The sequence below is a fragment of the Aythya ferina genome (genome assembly GCF_964211825.1).
Source record: "Aythya ferina genome assembly, chromosome: 18".
NCBI classification, from domain to species: Eukaryota; Metazoa; Chordata; class Aves; order Anseriformes; family Anatidae; genus Aythya; species Aythya ferina.
The window spans coordinates 3,962,741-3,982,589 of record NC_140317.1 but is presented as its reverse complement, the minus strand read 5'-3'; the positions used below and the strand labels follow the sequence as shown (position 1 = coordinate 3,982,589).

General features: G+C 50.3%; 4 protein-coding genes across 4 annotated transcripts in view; 2 read left to right on the top strand and 2 right to left on the bottom strand.

Annotated features, from left to right (window-relative positions):
* Window positions 1-9,425, top strand: part of JPT1 (Jupiter microtubule associated homolog 1) — a 45,703-nt gene extending 36,278 nt beyond the window's left edge. The window contains exons 7-11 of the mRNA XM_084492066.1: window positions 5,587-5,763; window positions 5,888-5,991; window positions 6,093-6,451; window positions 8,168-8,355; window positions 8,515-9,425. The gene's annotated coding sequence lies outside the window, so the exon portion shown is untranslated. The remainder of the gene's footprint in view (window positions 1-5,586; window positions 5,764-5,887; window positions 5,992-6,092; window positions 6,452-8,167; window positions 8,356-8,514) is intronic.
* Window positions 2,106-10,409, bottom strand: KCTD2 (potassium channel tetramerization domain containing 2; the record flags this gene model as incomplete). The annotated part of the gene is made up of 6 exons (XM_084492057.1): window positions 2,106-5,494; window positions 6,303-6,428; window positions 7,595-7,690; window positions 8,376-8,467; window positions 9,002-9,110; window positions 10,140-10,409. The coding sequence occupies 6 exons, from the start codon at window positions 10,407-10,409 to the stop codon at window positions 5,465-5,467; spliced, it is 723 nt and encodes a 240-aa protein (XP_084348183.1). The 3' UTR covers window positions 2,106-5,464.
* Window positions 10,393-13,061, top strand: ATP5PD (ATP synthase peripheral stalk subunit d). Its single transcript, XM_084492062.1, has 6 exons — window positions 10,393-10,553; window positions 10,758-10,886; window positions 11,387-11,483; window positions 12,279-12,350; window positions 12,664-12,726; window positions 12,861-13,061. The coding sequence occupies exons 1-6, from the start codon at window positions 10,408-10,410 to the stop codon at window positions 12,990-12,992; spliced, it is 639 nt and encodes a 212-aa protein (XP_084348188.1). The 5' UTR covers window positions 10,393-10,407; the 3' UTR covers window positions 12,993-13,061.
* Window positions 13,062-13,942: 881 nt separating this feature from the next.
* On the bottom strand, window positions 13,943-16,633 carry LOC311420800 (5-hydroxytryptamine receptor 3A-like). Its single transcript, XM_084492056.1, has 6 exons — window positions 16,544-16,633; window positions 15,772-15,938; window positions 15,158-15,318; window positions 14,795-15,005; window positions 14,448-14,567; window positions 13,943-14,290 (listed from the first exon to the last, which is right to left on the bottom strand). The coding sequence occupies exons 1-6, from the start codon at window positions 16,582-16,584 to the stop codon at window positions 14,076-14,078; spliced, it is 915 nt and encodes a 304-aa protein (XP_084348182.1). The 5' UTR covers window positions 16,585-16,633; the 3' UTR covers window positions 13,943-14,075.
* Between the last annotated feature and the right edge of the window lie 3,216 nt (window positions 16,634-19,849).

Here is a 19,849-nt window from a genome sequence, read left to right as displayed (position 1 = left end):
CAGAGCTGCCAGCCGGGTGACTAACGGAGCTTCGTGTGCTGCAGCGAGGTGAGCCTGGCCCCGGGGAGCCAGCAGGCCCCAGATGCAGTGTGGTAGCCAGAGGGTTTCTGTTTTTTTGTTTTTGTTCTTTTTTTTCATAGGAGGAGGGGTGTGGGAGTGCCCAGTTTGTGCCCTTTAAATGCAGAAAATGCTGCTCAAGGAGGGTTTGGAAGTCCCTCTGCCACAGGTCTGTTGCAGAGTGGCTCCCTCTGCCCCTTCTGCTGCTTGGAGCCGCCTGGGGTTGGGGGCAGGAAGAGCTGAGCCCCTGGGAGCAGCAGGGGCTGCTCGTTAGGAGGTGGTGTGTGAGGCCCAATTTATTGGGGTGGGGTAATGCTGTGCTGCTGCCTGTCCAGCACAACCTCCAGCTGCTTGGTAATGCTGGGTATTGCCTCAGTTCTCTGCAGCAAGAAGGGGGAAAAAAGATACTTTTTAGGAGGAGCTCTGTGTGTTGTACAGCTTTGGCTGGGAAAGCAAGCGATGGCACAGAGGCCTGGCTGCTGCTGGTGGCGGTTTCCACAGAAACTGCCGAGTGACGCCGGTGTCTCCGGCACGGTGCTGAAGCGTTGCTCTAGGTGTTGTGAGGGACCAGCTGGCGGACCCGGGGCTGGTTCAGGGTCCTGTTCAAAGCCTTTCTGACCTACATGGCCTTAAAGGACAGCCAGGGGCTGCTGTACCTGAGTGTAGCTCTGCCTGGGGCAAGGTCGAGGCCTGCAGTCGGGTTTGGCATGGAGATACGGGGATTTATTAAGGAGATGTGAGGGCAGTCCTAAATCAACTCATGTGAAGCGGTGAGGTGGCTCAGCTGTGCTTTCTGCTTTCTCCTGCATGCCATTAAGCTCTCTTTTGTGGTGTCATGGGGGAGAGAATGTCTCATCTCACATAGCTCCAGTATTAAACCCCAGGTTGGGGATGTGCCAGCCCTTCCCTGCTCCTTGCTTTGGGGCTTCTGCCACAGTGGGAAGAACTGGAAGCAGGGAGCGTGCCCGGGGCAGCCTTCAGAGCAGCTGCAGCAGGCAACAGCTATTTGTGGTCCAAAGTAACTTCATCTTCACCCATTCTTCACTTACATCTTTGCTCCTCCTCCTTTCCCACCCCTGTATTGAGGAGGAATGGGCACCATTATCTACAATTCAGCATCACCAAAGCTTGAAGGTTTTGTCTCCTGACCTCCCTGCTGCTCACCCATCCCCTGGCACTTCTGTTTCACACGTTTTTGAGTTGCAGTGCTCTGTAAACAGGAAATCTGAATCCCAGCTAATCCCCTGTCTTGCTAAAGACACACATGGGAAGGCTGCGTTCAGGGTGGAGGTAGATCAAATGTTTAAAATGCCCTCCAGGGTTTCAGAGCAAATTCTACATGCCCGGGGCACTTTCTCTCCCAGCAAACAGTTGCAGGCTCAGAACACAAGGGGAAGCTCTTAAAATGTAATTGTGTTTTATTTTGTTTTTCCTCTTTTTTCCCTTTCATGTTTGTTCTGCTTTTGTCTTGGTGATGGCAAGAATGCTCTATCTTTGGCCTTGAGTGGGAAGGCAGAGAGTTGTTTGCAAGCTTCTGCAGATGTTCAGTGAAGGCCTTTTGTGAGACAGGAAGGGGCACAGCTGCCAAACCATCAGACCTTTCTGCCATGCATGCTGGAGCCAAGTACAGGTTTAGCAAATGAAAAGACATAATAATCCTTGTCCTTTCTTAGTGGCTCATGTTTAATGCTTGTATTAACAACCTGCTTGTTTGTGGGTGTCAGTGGAAGTGGTAAAATGTACGTAGTTCAGATTCTTTTGTGTAAGAGAAAATCAGAGAAGTGCTTTGATTTTTGCCTTTGTTCTCTGAAAGTAACCAAGAAGGATTCTTAAATCTAATTGGATTTTCCTCTTGGCAAATCAGTGTTATAAATGAATTGGAGCCAGATGCAGGTTCCTAGTTTGTTTCTTCCCCTATAACGCAGTGTTGCTGTGGAAAGTTGCAAATGGATGCAAAGAAAGCAGCAGGCTGCAGACTGTTTCTTCAAACTTTTCAAACCCATTTCAGAATCTTTATTTGAAAAAAAAAAAAATCACAGCATCTCAAGTGTTATTCAAACACATTTAATAAACAAAGAGAAACAGTAGCAAAGGGCACTGACACGTGACAAACTGTACAAAACCTCCGGGTTTGCAGGCAAACCTGAGGGGAGGAGCCCACGGCCCAGCTGCAGGACTGGGGAGCTGCTCAGTCCCGTCACCCTGCAGCGAACCATGCCCCCTTGGCCTCAGCCCACTCAGTCACCCCTGAGAAAATCTATTTTTAAAAATGTGCAGAAACAAAGACACTTCAAGAGGTTATTTCCAGTCTTGCCATAATGGAACAATTTAGGCCACTGGGAAAGTGGTAAAAAAAAAAAAAAAAAAGGTCATGCTCTCTGTTCCTAGGATTAATGCTCTCAAGTGAACCTTCCCAAGAGATGCAAGCACTCTTGGATATCCAGTAGCTCTACCCTTGCTCACTCACCCTACTCACAACATGCTATTTCTTTTTAAGAGTGAATGGGACAAATTTATTCTTAATTCAGTGATGGTTTTTATATAGTTGTGACTGAGTGAAAGGCAACAGAAGGAGAAGCCCTGTCTTGAGCACAGAAGGGATGCAACTTGTGCATAATGCTGAGACCAGCCCCTGGTCTCAGGGCAAAGGTGACTTAGCACAGTCAGCGAAGAAATCCTCCACTGGGAATGGACCTTCTGGGATGGATTTCATGCCTGGTCCTAAATATCGCACAAGAAGTTGAGTGTCCAGTAACAACCAGATCATTTTCCTACTGTTAACTCTTTTTTGTTGCACTGAAAGACCACGCAATTGAAGCCAAGGGGACTTCAATCTTCCCCTGGAGAACCAAGATGCAACGCTGATAGTCTGTCCTGTGTATCGGTTAAACAACCATTCCACTCAACTGGTAGTGGTAGTTCTTAGGCTCTCTCTGGCTCGGTGGGGAGAGTGATGGTATCGCTCTTGCATCAGGCAGTCTTCTGGTGGGCTTCAACATGTATGGTGCTTTTGGAGATACAAAAGAAGCAACGAGGTATTTTATCTACTCGAGCTGTACTGGACAGAACGTCTCCCTTCACACGATCGCTAGCATTGCTGTGAGCTCCACGGTTTGAACAGGAAGGTGCTCAGCTGGCACTGATGTGACAAATGCGGCTCAAGCAGTTCCTGTTGCCTTTAGTTTGCTATTTCTTGACCAGTTCCTGGAGACTCCCTCCTCCAAGGAAGGGAGAGAAGACAGATGAATGTGAGAGTCAGAGGGCTTTTTAGGTTAACTTGCATACATGCACTTCTGGATTTCTCAGCTGTGAGCACAGATGGACAATGACTGAGGCTACGAGATACTGACAGAGGAGAGATATCTATACACATCACAGTGTTATTTAGGCCCAGCCAAGGCGTGTGGTCTAATCACACCAATACCATCTCAATACATTATAAACAGGGAAGATGGAGAGAAGGAGAGCTGGCTTCTCAGCGTGATGGCAAGCCAGCGGCGTTTCAACAGCCTGTAACTGACACGATGTGAATTCAAAGACATTTGGCATGGCCTCTTGTTACCAGGATTAAACTAGCACAGATTATTGACCAGTCACTCTTGAGAAGGAGGCAGAACCTCCAGAGGAGGAGGTATATTGGCAAAGAAGGATGGGAAAGGCCAGGTCAGTGTACATACAGAAGGACTGAAAAGAGGCCAAGTGCAGCAGTGTTGCTCAGTGCCTTTGCTGCTGAACTGGATGTCAGACCTTTAGTAATGTTCTGCTACCCTTGAGGGTAGCCCTGCCAGCAGTAAGTGATCAGGTGGGAAACGCCTGTTTCTATCTTAACACTTCAAGGAGACCACAGGTAGCTGAATTCCTCCAGGAAGAAGCCCGGCTCCTCAGTCCAGGTGAGGAATTTTCTGATACTTTACTGAGAATCACCTGCTCTGAGCAATGTCTGTGAATTCCAGCATCTCTGAAGCTTTGCGTTTACTGTCAGTTTGGGACTTGACTCAAAAGACCCAAATACCAGGACACTTAGGCTACAAAGAACAAAGCCAGGATGAAAGGAGAAAAACATGCAGCAGTGAATTCCTAAGAAATTCCATTTACCAGACAAGGAGGGACATGCCCTTGGTTAGGGATGGCACAGGTTAACAGAGGAGAAGCAGTGACTGCAGTTTGGCTAAGATTAGATTCCAGAGGCACAAACAAACATTTTGCACATCCATCCAAGGCATTCCAAAAAAAAAAAGTCACAGAAGTCGATACGCCACTTTGGACAAGAAACATTACAACAGTTTGGCAACTTTTCACCACCCCTCCCCAGCTCTGTGATGCCCCTCTGTAATTTGAGGTGGTCTCTTGAAGGTGGGTACGCGAGGGGGCCGCAGATAAATCATTGGGTGTAAATAGGGGATCTCTTCTGCAAAGAATCTCGTGGGTGAAAACAGACCTACCTGCTTGCTACAGTACAAAAGAAATTCTGCCCTAAGTACTCTGGTGAGAAGGAAGGCAGTGGAGCTCATGCTGCTGGAGACAAACAAGGCAAAGCTGAACTTGGCAGCAACAAGTCCCTAACCTTGTGACTTTGCACCAGGCTAAGATATGGTCATGGCAAGGTAGCAAAGGGGAAAAGATGTTGCCACTCTTCTTCAACAGAGAAGCGTACAGGACAGAACTATTATTCTACCACCACTCTGGGTGAACACGGGTCTCTTTGTATGCATGAGAAGCAATGGGCTTTGGAAAATGCCAGGAGCCCATACGTAATAGCATTAACAGCATGACCCACGTTGGATGTACACACAACTCCCCTCCCCTTAGTATCTAAACTCAGCTCTTAGGAATGGAACAAGGAACAAATACAAAGCAAGAATGAAAAAAGTGTTTTTCTTTTTACAAGTGGTTGCTTTGTTCCTCCTTTTAAAACCCTGTTCTGATCTGTGTGTGTGGGGGTGGCTGATCAGGAGGGGGAGCGTTGCAAGGTCCTTGCACTTTTCTGGTGGTGGTAGACCTGGGTGCAAGAAATGGCACAGCTCAAACAGATCCTCCCACCTGTGGCAGCCTGTGCAAGGTGGGACTGACTATGAGGGCCTGGGGACCTGAGCAACCTTTGCAAAGGCTCCATCTGGGAATCCAGCCCAGCCATTGTTGGAAAAATTCAATACAGCGCTGGCCAAGAAAATAAAATGGATACTTGTAGAAAGGACTATCCAACTGGAAGAGTCTCTTCTTTTCTTGGTTTCCAGAGAAGGAGGGAAGCCTTTGGTTCTGACCAGAAGTACTCGCCATTGGCAGGACAGGCTCGGCTTTGTGTTAGCTTGGTTACTGTACAGGGGCAAGGTTGCACTGCGGAGAGATGCTCTGCCCAGCTAGATTGCCCTTTTGACATCTGGGATTTTTAGAGGAGTAGACACTTGAATTACATCCGGGATCCTCGCTCTTGAAGAATCTGAAAAATAAGTAAATAATAATTTAGACAATTTCAGATGCGTAAGTTCTTGTTTCGAATCTTTTTTTTTTTTTTTTTTTTTTTTTTCAAAGTTTTACAAAGGCAAGATGGACTAACAAGAGAAGGAATGAGAGCACCTTGCTGGCTTTTATGCTACTGTAATGAATGGCAAGCTGGTTAAAACTGAGACCCTTCTCTAGAAACCCTGCTTAGCTGCCTTCCAGGAGTTAAGAATATAAACTTCAGTTTCTGGGGAAAAATGGACTGAGGTAGGAAAAAGTGTCTGTCTCTTCCCTACAGTATGCTTCAACCACAAAACGTGACCAATCTCAACAGTCATTGCTATGATGTCCTCCTTTTTCAAGTCTTTCCTATATTTTTTCTTTCTTACAGAATTACAAAGTGGCCGAGGTTGGAGGGGAGCTCTGAAGATCATCCAGTCCAACCCCTCTGCCGAGCAGGATCACCTAGAGCCTGTTGTGCAGGATGGTAGCCAGGTGGGTTTTGAGTGTCTCCAGAGAAGGAGACTCCACAACCTCTCTGGGTGACCTGTTCCAGTGCTCTGTCACGTTAAAGAAGTGCCCCCGTGTTCTACCAGAACTTCCCTTTCACATTCAGCTGGAACTTCCTTAATTTGAAATGTACAATAAGCCAGGAAATCTTTTAGTAAGGTAAGCTCATGCACACGGGGGGAAATAGGCAAGCTGGTACACAGAACTGCTACCACAAATTATGGATCTGCTGGTGTCAGAAGGGTTCTTCTTAGCACGGGAGGATCCAAGTCAATAGGCCTGAGCAGATGCCTTACCTTTGCCTTCTCACTGGGCTCTTTGACAATGCCGTTGGTGGAATTGTTGAGTTCCCTGGACACAACACAGAGGAATTCTGCCTGGTCTTCGTTTCCGTAGTTATAGGAAGATCCAATGCTGATTAGCTGTGCAACAGGAGACAGCCAAGGTAAGGACCATCAACAAGTCTTGACTCTTTGCTTTATTCCTGCAATTGCTTTGTGAGCTACAGCTGGCCAGGGAGACCTGTTCTGACCTGAAGTGTCAACAAGCCAAACCCCTTCCAGCACCCTCCTGTGTCACAGGCTTTCCGGTGCCTTTGAAAGGCAGACTGAGAAAAGCTCCAGAGCCCTCTAGTGGCACCTGGAGCCTCACGAAGAAATCTGTAATGGTGAACACATTTCCCCATCACTGAGGGCAGAAAGAATAAAAATAAATGCATCAGGCTTTGCAACATATAATGCCTCATTCAGATAAGGGCAGGGCAGTGCAGACTCTTGGTCCAGGCTTCTTGATGCAGACTGTGTGTCTGTGTTGAACTTGTCTCAGATCTGGCCTTCTGACTTTGATGTATAAACACTGGAAAGGCAATTCCTTACCACTGGCAAATGTTAGATTAACTAAGGGACGCGTAGCAAACTGGCACCACTCATTGCATAGGAGCCATCGGGATGGAATTTGGTATCTGCATAAATAGGATTGTTATATTACTGTTATGAGAGGTCTGGACTTGATCCAAGAAATCCCATCTGTCTCATATTTATCATTATTACATTAAAAGGACATCCTAGAGTGCAGCGCTAATCTGTCTTTTACAACTCTGTTCTGCTTTCCAGATAGTAAACCTAAAAAATCTGAAGAGAGCAATGTGGTTCTTATCAGCTGTGTATATCCAGGAAACTTTAATGTGTGGTGTGCACCCTAGCTTCCACGTTGTCACGGATTTTAAGAGAGCTTCGTGTTTATGGGGCACATGCAGTCAGTGACCTTCCCAGACAGATGACTACTGATACAGTTTTGCTGTAGCAAGACTTGGGGGCTGTCATTACTGACCTGACATACAGTTAATAGGATTTTGTTTGTGTTAAGGATGAAAGATAGCCACACGAAACTTTTTTTTTTGTTCCCCTGCTGCCTTGACCTTTCAGCTGTTGGACACTTCACACCACTCACCACTGTTTACTCAACAAATGCATGGTATTTTGGTAGATTTCCCAAACTACTGAATCATGGGTGGGTAGAAGAATGTATTTCCTTTTTTTATTATCCTACAAAACCAGACGGCTGCTCGAGTCAGCCTGCTTATGGGTACCTGTTCAAATTTCCACCCATCAGACATCGTGGACACCATCTGCGTGAGCTCCTCCTCTTGGCACTGCAGGACTCTGTACACGTGCTTCACAGGTCCCTAAAGCATGGAGAAAAAAACAAGTAGGAGTTTAATAATTGTTGCACTGGTATCAAGCAAGGAAACTAATTAGCCTAAATTAATGGAGTGTCCTGCTCTGTGTTATTTGAGGAAGGCTGAGCCACATGGACTGAAGTTTTATTTTTGTGACTATCCAATTCTAAAACGGGCACGTACAGTTGGTACCCTTCTCTTAAAAGCCTTCCAGGTGCCTAAATGCAACTGAAAGCAACACTTTTGTTTTCAAAGCCATTTACTGCTTTTTGAGAATGTTTCCCTTCTGAAATTGAATCTCCTGAGTATGTTAGTATCAGTAACAGGAAAAATGGCCACAAAAGGACAACCGTACAGGGCAGAAAACAGTTTGGAGAAGAACTGAACTATTCTTTACCTCCTGAAGCTGTGTGTTTTGGTTCATAATTCCCCATCTTTGCTCCCAGTCCCTCTTATTTAACCGTTCATTGCCTTTCCCTGCAGCGTTAACAAGAAGACCGGCCTGTTCTTGTGAAGCCGTAATGGATACTTGTTCCTAGCTGTGCCTTGGATCTCACTAAAAACAAGGGTTCCTGCTGTTAAAGACAACTAAGCTAAAAACTGCTACTGGAAGTGCCTGCAGCCACACGTCCTACTACGCTACAGAAACCTACAGAAACAGACTTCAGAACGTAAATATCATGTGCATTACTTGAGAGGTTCTGTTCTCGTTATCCCGTATCCGCTCCTTCACCAGTCGCACGAGAGATGCGATATTGTAGAACTCGGCTTCTTCCAAGACCCCTAAGAAGGGAACAAAAAGCAGAGACAAATTCTGTTCCTTTATGTAGGGCGGAGTGAAGATGATTCAGCTACAAGGATGCAACACCTGCTGCTGCCTCCAAACCTCACCCACGTGTAAGCGAATCCTCGGGCGCTGAATATGACTGCTGCTGATCTCACATTTCCAGGCTAGAAGGGAGCTGTCACCTCCTTTGGGGACTTACAGGGTACTTAAAGATCATCCCCCTTTCCTTGGGCTTATCAGAAACCTCATGGCACAATCTCTGTGGTGTTCCCTCTCTAAGGGGAAGTCACCAAAGCTGCCTGCTCGTGCAGAGCTGCTGTTACTGCTGTCTGTGGGGGGAGATGTTCCATCAGATCATTTGCTCTGCTGCCAGAAGCCTTTGTGTTAAGCAGAGCAGTGATGGGCTGTACCATAAACTAGAGGCCTCTGCTTCCAGGAGGATGCAGGATCTAATGATTTAATCCCTTTTAATGAGCATCCTTCTGGGAAACTGAAGGCTAGCAGTACCGCTGGGAAGTTTTTTCTCTTACCTTCTTCTGCGAGCTCCTTGTTTATGATAAGCTTCCCGTGGCGGAGGTAGTTCAGTATTGGGCCAAAATAGGTGGGGTCTCTATCGATGAGATATGCGCCTGTCTCATCCTGTAGAGTGTGCACAGGAAGGAAGCAGGCAGAGTTAAATGGTACTAGAAACAATTTCATTTAAAAACGACAAATAGAACAGTTTTTCTACGAGAACACCGACTCCTTTGCCTGTAAAGGTTGAATTAGTGACCCCAGGCTTTATCCAACATTTTTTTCAGTACCTGAACCCAGCTACAACTGGTGCAGCTTGATGGTGCTGGCAGATGCCTCACATGAAGTACTTCTATGAACAGAGTTCATATAACCAAAGGGAAAAGCAGCACTTAGCAGTTTTTCTTCACTGCAATAATAAAAACACAAACCTGGTGTTCATGCTGTCTAATCTTGTTTTCCAGACTAGTTTATCTAGAAAAAATTGCATTTCCAGTTCTGGTAAACAACATATGATAAACTTTAAAGGAAGCATTTGTTTTTCTTTCTACTATTAAAAATGCAAATTACAGCATACCAGCCCTGTCTCTGAGCGGTGTCTGGCAGGCTGGCATACAACAACTAATGTCATCAGCTCACCAACAGCTCATGACTGAAAGCATCTCCCGAACCAGCCTGGAAGGGCTGACAGAGGCTGTGCAGGAGGCTGCCACATCATCTCCCTAGAGCAATGTCTGACCGGCCATGCAGGCTGCTTTAAAGCGACAACAAAACGTGAGGTCTTGGGGATGTGGTGCTTGGGGGTGATGTGGGTGGCAGGGGGAGGGCTGGACCAGATCTTGGAGGGCTTCTCTGACTTTAATGACCCTGTGCTCACCTCCTTTGTTTGCTGAGGGCGGTGATGGCTGTGGCCACGAGGAGGTTTTGTTCCAAGGAGGTTTCACCTCCCAGGTAAGCCCTTAAGCAGCTGGGGACCTGAGCACCTCTCGGCCTGACCCCACAAACTACCCCCAGCGCCCTGTGGGGCGGATCCCACAACCCCCAGCCACCTGCACAGCCCCCACCGTGCCCCGCAGCTACGAACACCAACCCCCTGCCAACCCTTCGCGGTAACCGGCGGGGGCTCCAACACCGGCCCCGCCGCCGCCCCCTCACCTTGTCGGAGCCCAGCTCGGGCCCGTCCTGGCAGCAGAGGCGGCAGAGGAAGGATTTGGGCTCCCTGCACAGCGTCTGCCGGGTGCTGACGAAGTACGTGCCGCCCACGTTCAGCCGCACCCACTTGGAGGCGGCCGGGGCCGCTCCCGAAGCCCCCGGAGCGGCCGAACGGGGGCTGGGCGGTCCCGGGACCCCCCCGGCAACCGGCGCGGGGCCGGGGCTGGGGGTGCGGCCCCGGGGGGGCCCCTCGGCCGCCGCCAGCTCCGCCATGCCCGGCCCCGCTCAGCGCCGCCCCGCCGCCATCGCCGCCCGCCGCTTCCGGGGCACCGCGGGCGGAACCGGAAGCGGAACCGGAGGGGAGGGGGCGGGACTTCCGGCGCGTTGCTCGGCAGGGGACGGCGGGCGCGGCTCAAGGTGAGCGGGGCCGGGGGGGGCTGAGGGCAGCGGGCGCCTCGGGGGGGCCCCCAGCGCCCCCTCAGCGCCCCCTGGTCCCGAGCCCTGTCCCGTGTCCCCCCCCGGGCCCTCCCGAGCTCCCTCCCCGGTCCCAGGTCTCCCCCTCCCGGTTTGGGGCCTTGTCCCGGCCCCCCCCAGCCTCTATCCTCCCCCCCTGTCCCTCAGGCGCAGCATGGCGGGCCGCAGAGCTGCTCTCAAGGCCATCGACTGGGCCGCCTTCGCCGAGCGGGTGCCGGCCAACCAGCGGGCCATGTTCAACGCCCTGAAGACCCGCAGCGACGCGCTGTCAGCACGGTGAGTGCCGGCCCCGCGCCCCCTTCGGCGGCCACTCGAAGCCTCGCTGGGTTGTGCAGCCGCTGCGGGCCCGGCTTGAGCTGGTGGCTGTAATTATGGTGTTACAAAATGCTCCAGGGGACGTTAAAATGGGTCGTCTTCAAGATGGAAAATGGATGGGTTTTGTCAGGTGCTTTGGCGTCCCCTGCGTGGTGTGTGGGGGCTGCTGCAGGTGGTGTCGCTGCCTGACACTGAGTTAGCGCGGTGAAAACCGCCCAGCTCTCCTGCACGGGCTGCATCCAGGTGCTGCCGGCAGCAGGGCCGCAGGCTGAGTTTGCTTTGGCCTTGCAGAGAAATCTGTTTCAAAGGTGGGGGAATCTGCAGGGCCGGCTCTTTGTTATTAACGAGAGACCCGGAGATATTTGCAATTAAGCTCAGCAGGCTCTGTTAACTCTCTGAAAAGTAATTGTGGCAGAGAGCAAATGACAGTGTGAGGTGACTGCTGTCCCCTGTCCCCTTAGGCTGGCCAGCCTGCCGGAGAAGCCCCCCACCATCGACTGGGCTCACTACAAGGCTGCCATTGCAAAGGCTGGCATGGTGGACGAGTTCCAGAAGAAGGTCAGTACCTCTGTCAGCCTGCGCGTTGCTTTTCTTCAGAGGCCTACATGGGGAATGCCTTGGAGTGGGAAATGCCAGAATTGAGGTGTTTCCAGTTCTGGTAGGTTCCCTTGCTTCGTGCCCTGCAGTTGGTGTTGCTCACCTTGAGGAGGTCACTTGACTGTTAGGGTGAAAGCTGTGGCACTGTACGGTGAGAAAGCTGGTGGAGGAAAACTTGATAACAGCCTTTTGCCTGCAGGAATGGGCTCAGGTGATGCCTCTCCTGGAGCAAACGGTTGGTGACAAGCACAGGTCTGGCTAGGGGAAGTGCAGGGCTGGCTGGTGCCTGCAGGGGTTGCCGTACCCCCAGGAACAAGAGAGGCTCCTGCTGAAGGTCACACGCTGCCACTGGCCCTAGGGAAGCTGGCTGCTGTGAGACTGCAAGGGCCCACAGACCTCAGCTGGGTCTGGAAACTTTGTCTTGGGGAAAATCTGCCTGTGACGGGATGAGTCTGGGGTGTTAGACTTCCTCGCTTCCTCATGATGCTGTGATGAATGTATGTAGCATTGTGCGCCCTGGTGATGCTGTGCACTTCAGAAAAGGTTGCTTGAAGCATCCCGGTGAGCAGTGCTGGCTGGGAAGTACGCGTTCAAGCTGCAGGGATCAGTTTTAGAAAGCTTGTTAACTTACACAGTTGTGAGTGTGTCTTAGGGGGAAAGAAGAGAACGGCCCCCTGCTGCTGGGGAGAGTGACCTTGGTGTGAAGGATTATTTCAAGCAAACAAACCATTTAAAGATTTCTTCTTCAATTTACAGTTCAGTGCACTGAAGGTTCCTGAACCAGTGGACACGCAAACTGCTAAAATTGATGCCCAGGAGCAGGAAGCTGTAAGTATTGACGCTGTGCCCAGATGCTGGGCTTGTCTCTGACCTCTGCTGGGAAGGGGCAAGAAGGAAGGTGTGTTCCGCATGGTCGTCTGCCTAGGCAGGGCAGCCTGAGACGGAGCACAGCTCTGGTCTTTGCAGGCTTCTGGCTCAGCAAGATGATCTCTGCGCTGAGGAGGGTTTGGCTGTTTGGGGTTTGATCAAGATTTTGTTGGTTTACCTAGTGTCAGGATACTAAATTTTACTGCAAACTCAGTGTGTGGGCTTGTCTTCCTTGAGCATAACCGTGTTCCCCATGTCCTTTGCTGTCCTGCAGGCAAAGAACACCGCCGAGTATGTGCAAGCTTCCAAAGCTCGGATTGCCCAGTACGAACAGCACGTAAGTCTGGGCGTTGTTTGCTGAATATTCTCTTGAATCCTGCCTGGCTTACACCTTGTTCTGTCCTCTGTGTGCTTTGCTCTTTCCTGCTGAGAAGTGATTTGTAACGCTTTTGTCTCTGCTCCTACTTTTAGCTTCAGAAGCTCAAAAGCATGATTCCCTTTGAACAAATGACAAATGAAGACATGGCTGAAGCCTTCCCTGAAACCAAACTGGATATGGAGAAGAACCCGTTCTGGCCTCACAGACCGATTGCTGATCTGTAAGCTGGTCTGGAAGCGGTTTGTCTAACGACTGTCAGATTCTGTGATCTAAATAAAGTATTCCCCCTCCTGTCTGTGGCTCACATCTTAGATACGAGGTTGCAAGGTGTTGGGAAATGCGGAACTGTAGGTGGGTGTGCAAAGGGGCTGGTGTTCCTGGATTCTCTCATTTACCTGCGGACTTGATTTCTGTAGCAAGCACCAAGATCCCAGAACCTGACGATACAACCTGGTGCAGCATCTGTAACGCAAGCAAGCCGTCCGTTCCCCGTTGTAACCACGCGGTGCTGGGAATGTAGATCAGTATCGAGCTTCTGCTTGTTTGTAGCCTTTGCGGATGAGTTCTTGCTCAGGAGATGGATTTACACTCCAGCACCACAAAAGGATTTGTATTCAGCAGTGATCTGTGGTGCAGCAGGAGGTATCCCTCAGTTTTGTGGGCAGTGGTCTGGGGTGGTTTTCTAGTTGAGATGGTTGAGGTGGAGTCAACTGCAGTAGGATTTGAAGGTTTGTAAATGAGAATAGGTTCAGAAGTTTGATATTGAAAAACTTCACCCCGTTAATCCTGGTTATCCTACTGTTCTCTGTCTTGGATTTCTGAATGATGCAGACCTCAGTAATCACAAAAACAATACAACAGAGGCTTTGTACTTGCAGTGATTTATTTAATTACCTCAGGTGGAACTCTTAACCACCTTTCCTCAGAACGGAAACATCTCCATGACAAAAAAGGACATTAATTCCCTTTTCCTATCATAAGGGGCGTGTGGTTGTGGTAAGAACTACTGTCCGATGGAAGGAAGGTTCTGTCCCCTGATTCCACTATGGTTTTGTACAGGTACTTTGCTAGCCCACAGAGCACTGCAAGAACGTGTAGTTTTACTGAACTAGAGTACACAGCAGGAACCATGCCCGTCTTATCCGTCTTATGCCCTTGCTTGTTTTTTTTTTTTTTTTTTTTTTAAATTTAGGCAACTGAAACATCTGCAGTTTTATGAATCAAGCAGGAGAAAAAAACAAGACAGTGGAGGGATTAGAAACAATAAAATTGAGAACGACTGAATGAGTGTAACACAGAGCTGGCCCCTAGCTGCTCCATTTTACAGAAATAACAGCAAAAAAAAAGAGTGACAAGAATAAGTGACTGTAGAGAAGCACCTTCTCCAGGACTGGCAGAACGGGGTCCTGCTCCTGTGGTTTCCAGTGGGGCTTGGCTTGCTGCCCTTTTTCCTGGCTCTTCTTGGCGAGGTGCTTCGTGGCCTGGTTGTTGGCCTCTGTCGTTGCCAGCTTGGTGTGCACGCCTGCAAAGAACAGATGTCGGAGCAGGGCGGTTATGAATGACTCCTGAGACCCCCCTGGGGCGCTGGTTGCCCAGAGGAAACCCACCCTCACTCCAACCTGAAGTTCAGCTAGCCTGGACTACTTGGCTCCGAATTTATTTTATTTTACTTTATTTACCTTGCTGGATGCTTCCGAGAGCCTTGTCTAAGCGAAGGGATTTGTGCTGCTGGTGCAGCAGGAAGAAGGTGTCTAACACAGCCATGATCATTAACAGGAAGGTGCCTAAGAAGAATATCACTGCAGAACAAGAGGAAAACAAAGAAAACATTTGTTAATTGGCACCATTTTCTTGAATCTGTAATCCTGCCTGTGTTCACTTGGGTTGTGAGGAAGGGGGAAATTGCTGTTTCCAGCAAAATAATAAAATTCAGCTGTTACTGGAATCATTTATGGGTCCATAAATGCCCGGTAGCCTTTCTTTTTGTGTAAAAATCCGTTAGTCTTTATTCGGTAGAGGTGGATACCTATTATGGGTGGTTCGTTGGAGGAAGTAGGAAGCATGTTGTTGAGAATCACGGCCAACATGGAGCTGCCCAGGATGATGGAAATCTGGAAGCTGATTTTCTCCTCGAGGGAGCTGGGTCCAAACAGCACAGCCATATCGAGCAGGTACAGGGCGCAGGTGGGCAGGATCAGGTTCAGAACATACAGAGTCGGTCGTCTCTCCATGGAAATCTGTCGAGGAAGGTGAAAGAAATGTAGGTAAGAGATAATATGCTGTGTTGAGTGACTGCTCATTCCCTAACGTGAAAAGCCATCTGGTTTCATTTTTTATTTATTTATTTATTTTTATACTGGTACAACATAATATGAATGTACTGCAGTACCTTGTAGGTGATCACTGGATATTCTTCGTCATCCAACCTTTCTCTGTATTCACCGATGCTCAGGTTGGTGAACTTCCATTCTCCATCAGTTAGGAAGTAACTCTGGCTGTTTTTCATCATCTCAGCTGGCGTCCGTTTGATTTTCATGACCAGGTCTGTTACTGCTTGGGCAAGGGGGGGGGGGAGAAGGGGAGAAGATGCAGAATTTAGTTTTCTATAAAAAATTAGTTATTTCCTCTCCTTTTCTCTCCCAACCAAGGGTGTATGCAGATGGGGAAAGGCAATGGTTCTTGCACTGCTGCGGTTTCTTAGTCCATGAGGGAGAAATTTAAAAGGACTGCAGTGCAGAGACTTGGCTGCACCTCTGCGAATGTGGACCAGAGGGGAAACCTTATGGATCCTTTGCAGATGGCACCTTGGGGGATTTTATGGCACTTCTGCTTATTTTTAAACCCTTCCTCTTGGGATGGACTCTGCAGTTTGGAGCCCTGAAATAGCACTCCCCTAGCAGTGTGTGGTGCTGCTAAGGGAACCCAGGGCCAGCCAGGGCCTACCTTGTCTATCCCTTCTGCAGATTTAGCCCCATTGTGGTAAAACTTAGCTTGCCACTGTACCTGGGTAGAGAAATGAAGCGATGCTTATGTTGCACGTCTGGGTGTCGAAGGGGAACTTGAGGATCATCAGGCTGCACGTTAAGGTAACCTGGAAGGGCTGGCTTGTGTTGAAGGTGCCGTTGTGCATGACAACCATGTACTCCAAGTCTGACTTCTGTTCGTTCACCCTGGAGGAAACAAAGATGGGGAGTGATGGAGCTCCAGGATGCTGTGATGCTCCTAAATCCCACAAAAGCCTGGGCTGTAGGCATCCTTTTGGGGTGGCTCCGTGCAGTCACACAGCCATGGGATGTAGCAGCGTGCAGGAGAGCAGCAAGGAAAGGAAACCTGGGGCTTGTGCTTCCCACTCTTACCTGGGGAAAGGGCTCACTGGCTGGCTCTTTGCTGTGCTGCCTCCCCATCCTTTCCCCCTGCAGCCAAAGATCTTGTGGCTGTGCCCGACCCTCTATTAGATCCAAAGTGATCTACCTGGTATCTTATAAAAACTGCTAAGGGCAATTTCATTCTGCTACAGCACTTGTCCCTGATGTTTCTTCAGGTTTAACTACAGCCTAGGTGGGGTGTTTCTGGAGATGCTACAACATTACCGAGCCACAAAGTGCTTTGTATAAACTCTTCCCAGTATGACAAGTCACGAGGTTCCTGGTTACACTTAGCTTACAGGAACAGCTTTTACCCAAACAAGTTTATCCCATTTCCCACAACATTACCAACAGTTTGCATCCACGGTATTTTTCTTGAGCCAGTGGATAAAAAGGCAAGGAGGACCTACCGTTCTAAAATGAAGATGGGGGGCGACCAATAGGAGTCCATTGGCAGAACAATTTTGGAGATGTTGCAGAAATCCTGCGGGTCCCAAGTCACAAAGGCGTTCTTCCACTCCTGGGGGAAGAAGGTGCAGGAGAGAGATGAGTGCTGGGCTCAGCCCCAGCAGCCGTGCTGGGTGTCACAGGAGAGGAACGGTCTGAAGGAACCTACCAAGCTCAGCACGAAATAAAAAGTGACCGTCTGCAGCTTTTCAGCCTAGAGAAACAAAACGGGAGAGATTTAGCTGATTTTTCTTAGCTACCTCCTGTGCAGAGCCCAGGAGCTCTCCACTGTTGCCCCTGCAGCAGGATTGTGGAAACCCGGCTCAGGAGGAGAGGTCGAGGGTCTTGGTCCTACAACTGAAGAGCAGGGTGAAGCAGCAGATCCCATGGTTTGAAAAATACAGGTGTTGATGTTAACAGACCGGTGCTCTGCAATCCTGTCTGAATTGCTTAATCAAGGCACTCCGTGCAGTTCTTCCTAGAGCCTGGTCTAAAGCAGGCTGTTTGCCTGGGCCTGCTTTCCAGCTTTTTCCTAGAAGAAGAGAGAAAATCCTCCAGATCTTCCCCAAATGCTTTCAAGCAGCAGGCAGCTGAAGTGGAAGAGGTTGATTCTCATACCTGTAGCCCTGCTGGCCCAGCCCTGCCTCGCAGAAAACTCAGGCTTTGACCTGGCAATCGCACATTTCTGGGCTGTAAAGACTCGAGAGGAGCTTTGCGTCCTTACCACAGAGAGAATAGCGATCAGCATGAAATCCATGTTCACTTCCAGAGGCTCCTTCCAGTTCGTCTTTGGCAGTATGTGCGCGTGCAGCTTGCTGTGGGAGGTGATGTTCAGGTGCTCGATGACATCGTAGTACGTGCAGATGTACCTGGGAGCGGCCCCTGCTGGGAAAAAATCCACTGGAATCAGAAAAGGATCAGGAGAGGTCTCAACCTGTGGACGAGAGATGTACCAGAAGAGGGAGGGTATGGAGCCGTGGGTATGGAAAGCGTCAATAACCCAGGCAAATCCCTTCTCAAACAGACCAGAACAGAGGTCCTTAAAGCTTTTCCAGCCCTCATTAACTTACCTGTCCCAAGAGAAAGGGTGAGGATAGCTATAAAAGCTCGCTGCATCTTCTCCTGCTTCCAAATAAGGAGGCGAATGGCACTGCGTCCCTTACGGATGGCCCAGGGCACGTCACTTGTGATGTGGAAGTTGATTTGGTATTTATTAATGAGGGATGGGTATTTTGTAAACAGAAGCTGGACTCTATATTTGCACTGGGAGGGAGGCTTTGCTAATGGATTTATGCACTCAGCGGGCTCTTGGGAGTGGTCTTTAGTTGTGGTGAGGGAATCGGAAGGTCATTAAACAAAAAATCCAACAATTTGAGGGAGAGGGAAAGAAAGGGCTCATCTCCACAGAGAGGAGGCTAGGAGCCAGAGCCACTCAAGAGCAAATCTTCTCTCATTTACAGGGCTCAGAGGCTGCTGCAACCCCACAGAAATGGAACGGGAATTGGTGCCTGTGTGCCACCAGGGGTGCGGGGGGGTGGAGGAGAGGCTGCTCCCCCTGCAGCCTGGTCCTGCCCCGTAGCAGCCCAGGGTGTGGGGCATTAGAGAGTGTCCCCAGTTCCTAAAGCACTGAGCCTTTTTTGCACCCGCTGATTTTCCGTTTCCACCTCCTTGCTGATCTCCTGTGCTCTTGAGGTGCTGCTCCAGGTCCTCAGAGTTAAGCTGAAGGTCTCAGATTTTTTGTTTCCCGTCTCTGTCTGCCTCGCCTTCAGTCCTCCTCCTCTCTGCTGCTGCCTATTTCTCCTGCTGTGGTTCCAGTGATGCCTTCAGGCACTCGAAGTGATGGTTCCCTTTTGGGGGAACAGCCCCGGTGAACGTGTGCTTGGAAAATCCCAATCTCCTGCGATGTCGGAGGTGGCACCCGAGCCCTGTGGCCTCTGGTTGTGTGGGACAGGAGGAGGGAAGCACGTGCAAAACAGGACAGGGGTGGAATCAGACCGAAGGGGCATGGGGAGGGGGTGATCTGTGTGCTTCCAGTGGGGCTGGGGGGTGTTGGTGGTCGGAGCTAAGGACAGTGACCCCACAGAGCGGTGCTGGGACTTGTCCTCCAGAAATCCCGTACATCCCTCAGCAGCAGGTGGGATGTGAGAGGACCGGAGCTGTGAGTCTGTCCCAGCTCTGGCAGCTTTTGACATCCCCCCCCTTATGCATGGACCCCACGGGGTCCTCTCAGAGGGTTTCAGCCCCCCCTGCGGTGTCAGCTGGGGAACAGGCGTACCCCGTTTACCTTTTGCAGGGTGTCTCGGTCTCATCCATCAGCCCTCCTCGTGGTGCCCCCGGATCTTCTGCGGCTTCCAGGGCACGAAGGAGGGGAAGGACGGAGGGAGGGAGGAAAGGGAGGACAGAAGGATGGAGGGAAGGAAGGAAGGATGGAATGAAGAACAGAGGGAAGGCAGGACGGGAGGAAGGAAGGGCAGAGGGAAAGAAGGATGGAAGGAAGGAAGGCTGGAGGGCAGGCAGGAGGGAGGCAGGACACGGAAGGGGGTCGCGGTGGGCGATGCTGGGGGTTGGCAGCATCGGCGGGGGCTGCAGCAGCCGCGACCGCGTGGCCTAATGGATAAGGCGTCTGACTTCGGATCAGAAGATTGAGGGTTCGAGTCCCTTCGTGGTCGGCTTTCCCTTTTTTTCCCGTCGCTCTCCCTCTTTCCCCCTTCCTTCACCCCTCAGGGCATGGATCCCACGCGGGTTGGTGCCCCCACACCCCATTTCCCCTTTTCCTCGCCCCCCCCGGGGGGTTCCCGGCTGCTCCCCACTTTCCCCCATCCCACCGGGGGATGCGTGGCAGGGGCAGAAGGAGGTGAGGCCGCGCGTGTCCCCGTGTCCCCCTGTGTCCCCATGTCCTCCGTGGGGGCACCCACACATCCCACAGCCCCTTTGCCACCTGCTGTGGGTTGGGGCCGTTCAGCCGGGCGGGGACATGCCCCCTGTGCAGCCCCAGTGGCCTAATGGATAAGGCACTGGCCTCCTAAGCCAGGGATTGTGGGTTCGAGTCCCATCTGGGGTGAGCTTTTTGGGTGCTTCCAGTCTTTTTTTTCAGTTTTTTTTTTTTTTTTTTTTTTCTCCCCGTTTCGGTGCTGCACTCCCAGGCGTGCTGGTAGAGGCGGGCGGTGGGTGGGGAGGAGGAATTTCCCATCCTCCTAAATTAATTAAGGAGATGGATGCGATGGGAGCGCCCAGAACTGGGCTCTGCAGGCAGAATAAAGGAAAGCTGC

What these genes read in the sequence shown, in the direction of transcription:
- ATP5PD (XM_084492062.1), top strand. Translation starts at nt 10,408, where the DNA reads ATGCCCGGCCCCGCTCAGCGCCGCCCCGCCGCCATCGCCGCCCGCCGC. An exon ending in GACGGCGGGCGCGGCTCAAG is followed by an intron (nt 10,554 to 10,757) that starts GTGAGCGGGGCC and finishes CCTGTCCCTCAG; the next exon opens with GCGCAGCATGGCGGGCCGCA. An exon ending in ATGCCCAGGAGCAGGAAGCT is followed by an intron (nt 12,351 to 12,663) that starts GTAAGTATTGAC and finishes GCTGTCCTGCAG; the next exon opens with GCAAAGAACACCGCCGAGTA.
- LOC311420800 (XM_084492056.1), bottom strand. Translation starts at nt 16,584, where the DNA reads ATGGACTCCTATTGGTCGCCCCCCATCTTCATTTTAGAACG. An exon ending in CGCTTCATTTCTCTACCCAG is followed by an intron (nt 15,319 to 15,771) that starts GTACAGTGGCAA and finishes TTGCCCAAGCAG; the next exon opens with TAACAGACCTGGTCATGAAA. An exon ending in ATCCAGTGATCACCTACAAG is followed by an intron (nt 15,006 to 15,157) that starts GTACTGCAGTAC and finishes CTTCCTCGACAG; the next exon opens with ATTTCCATGGAGAGACGACC.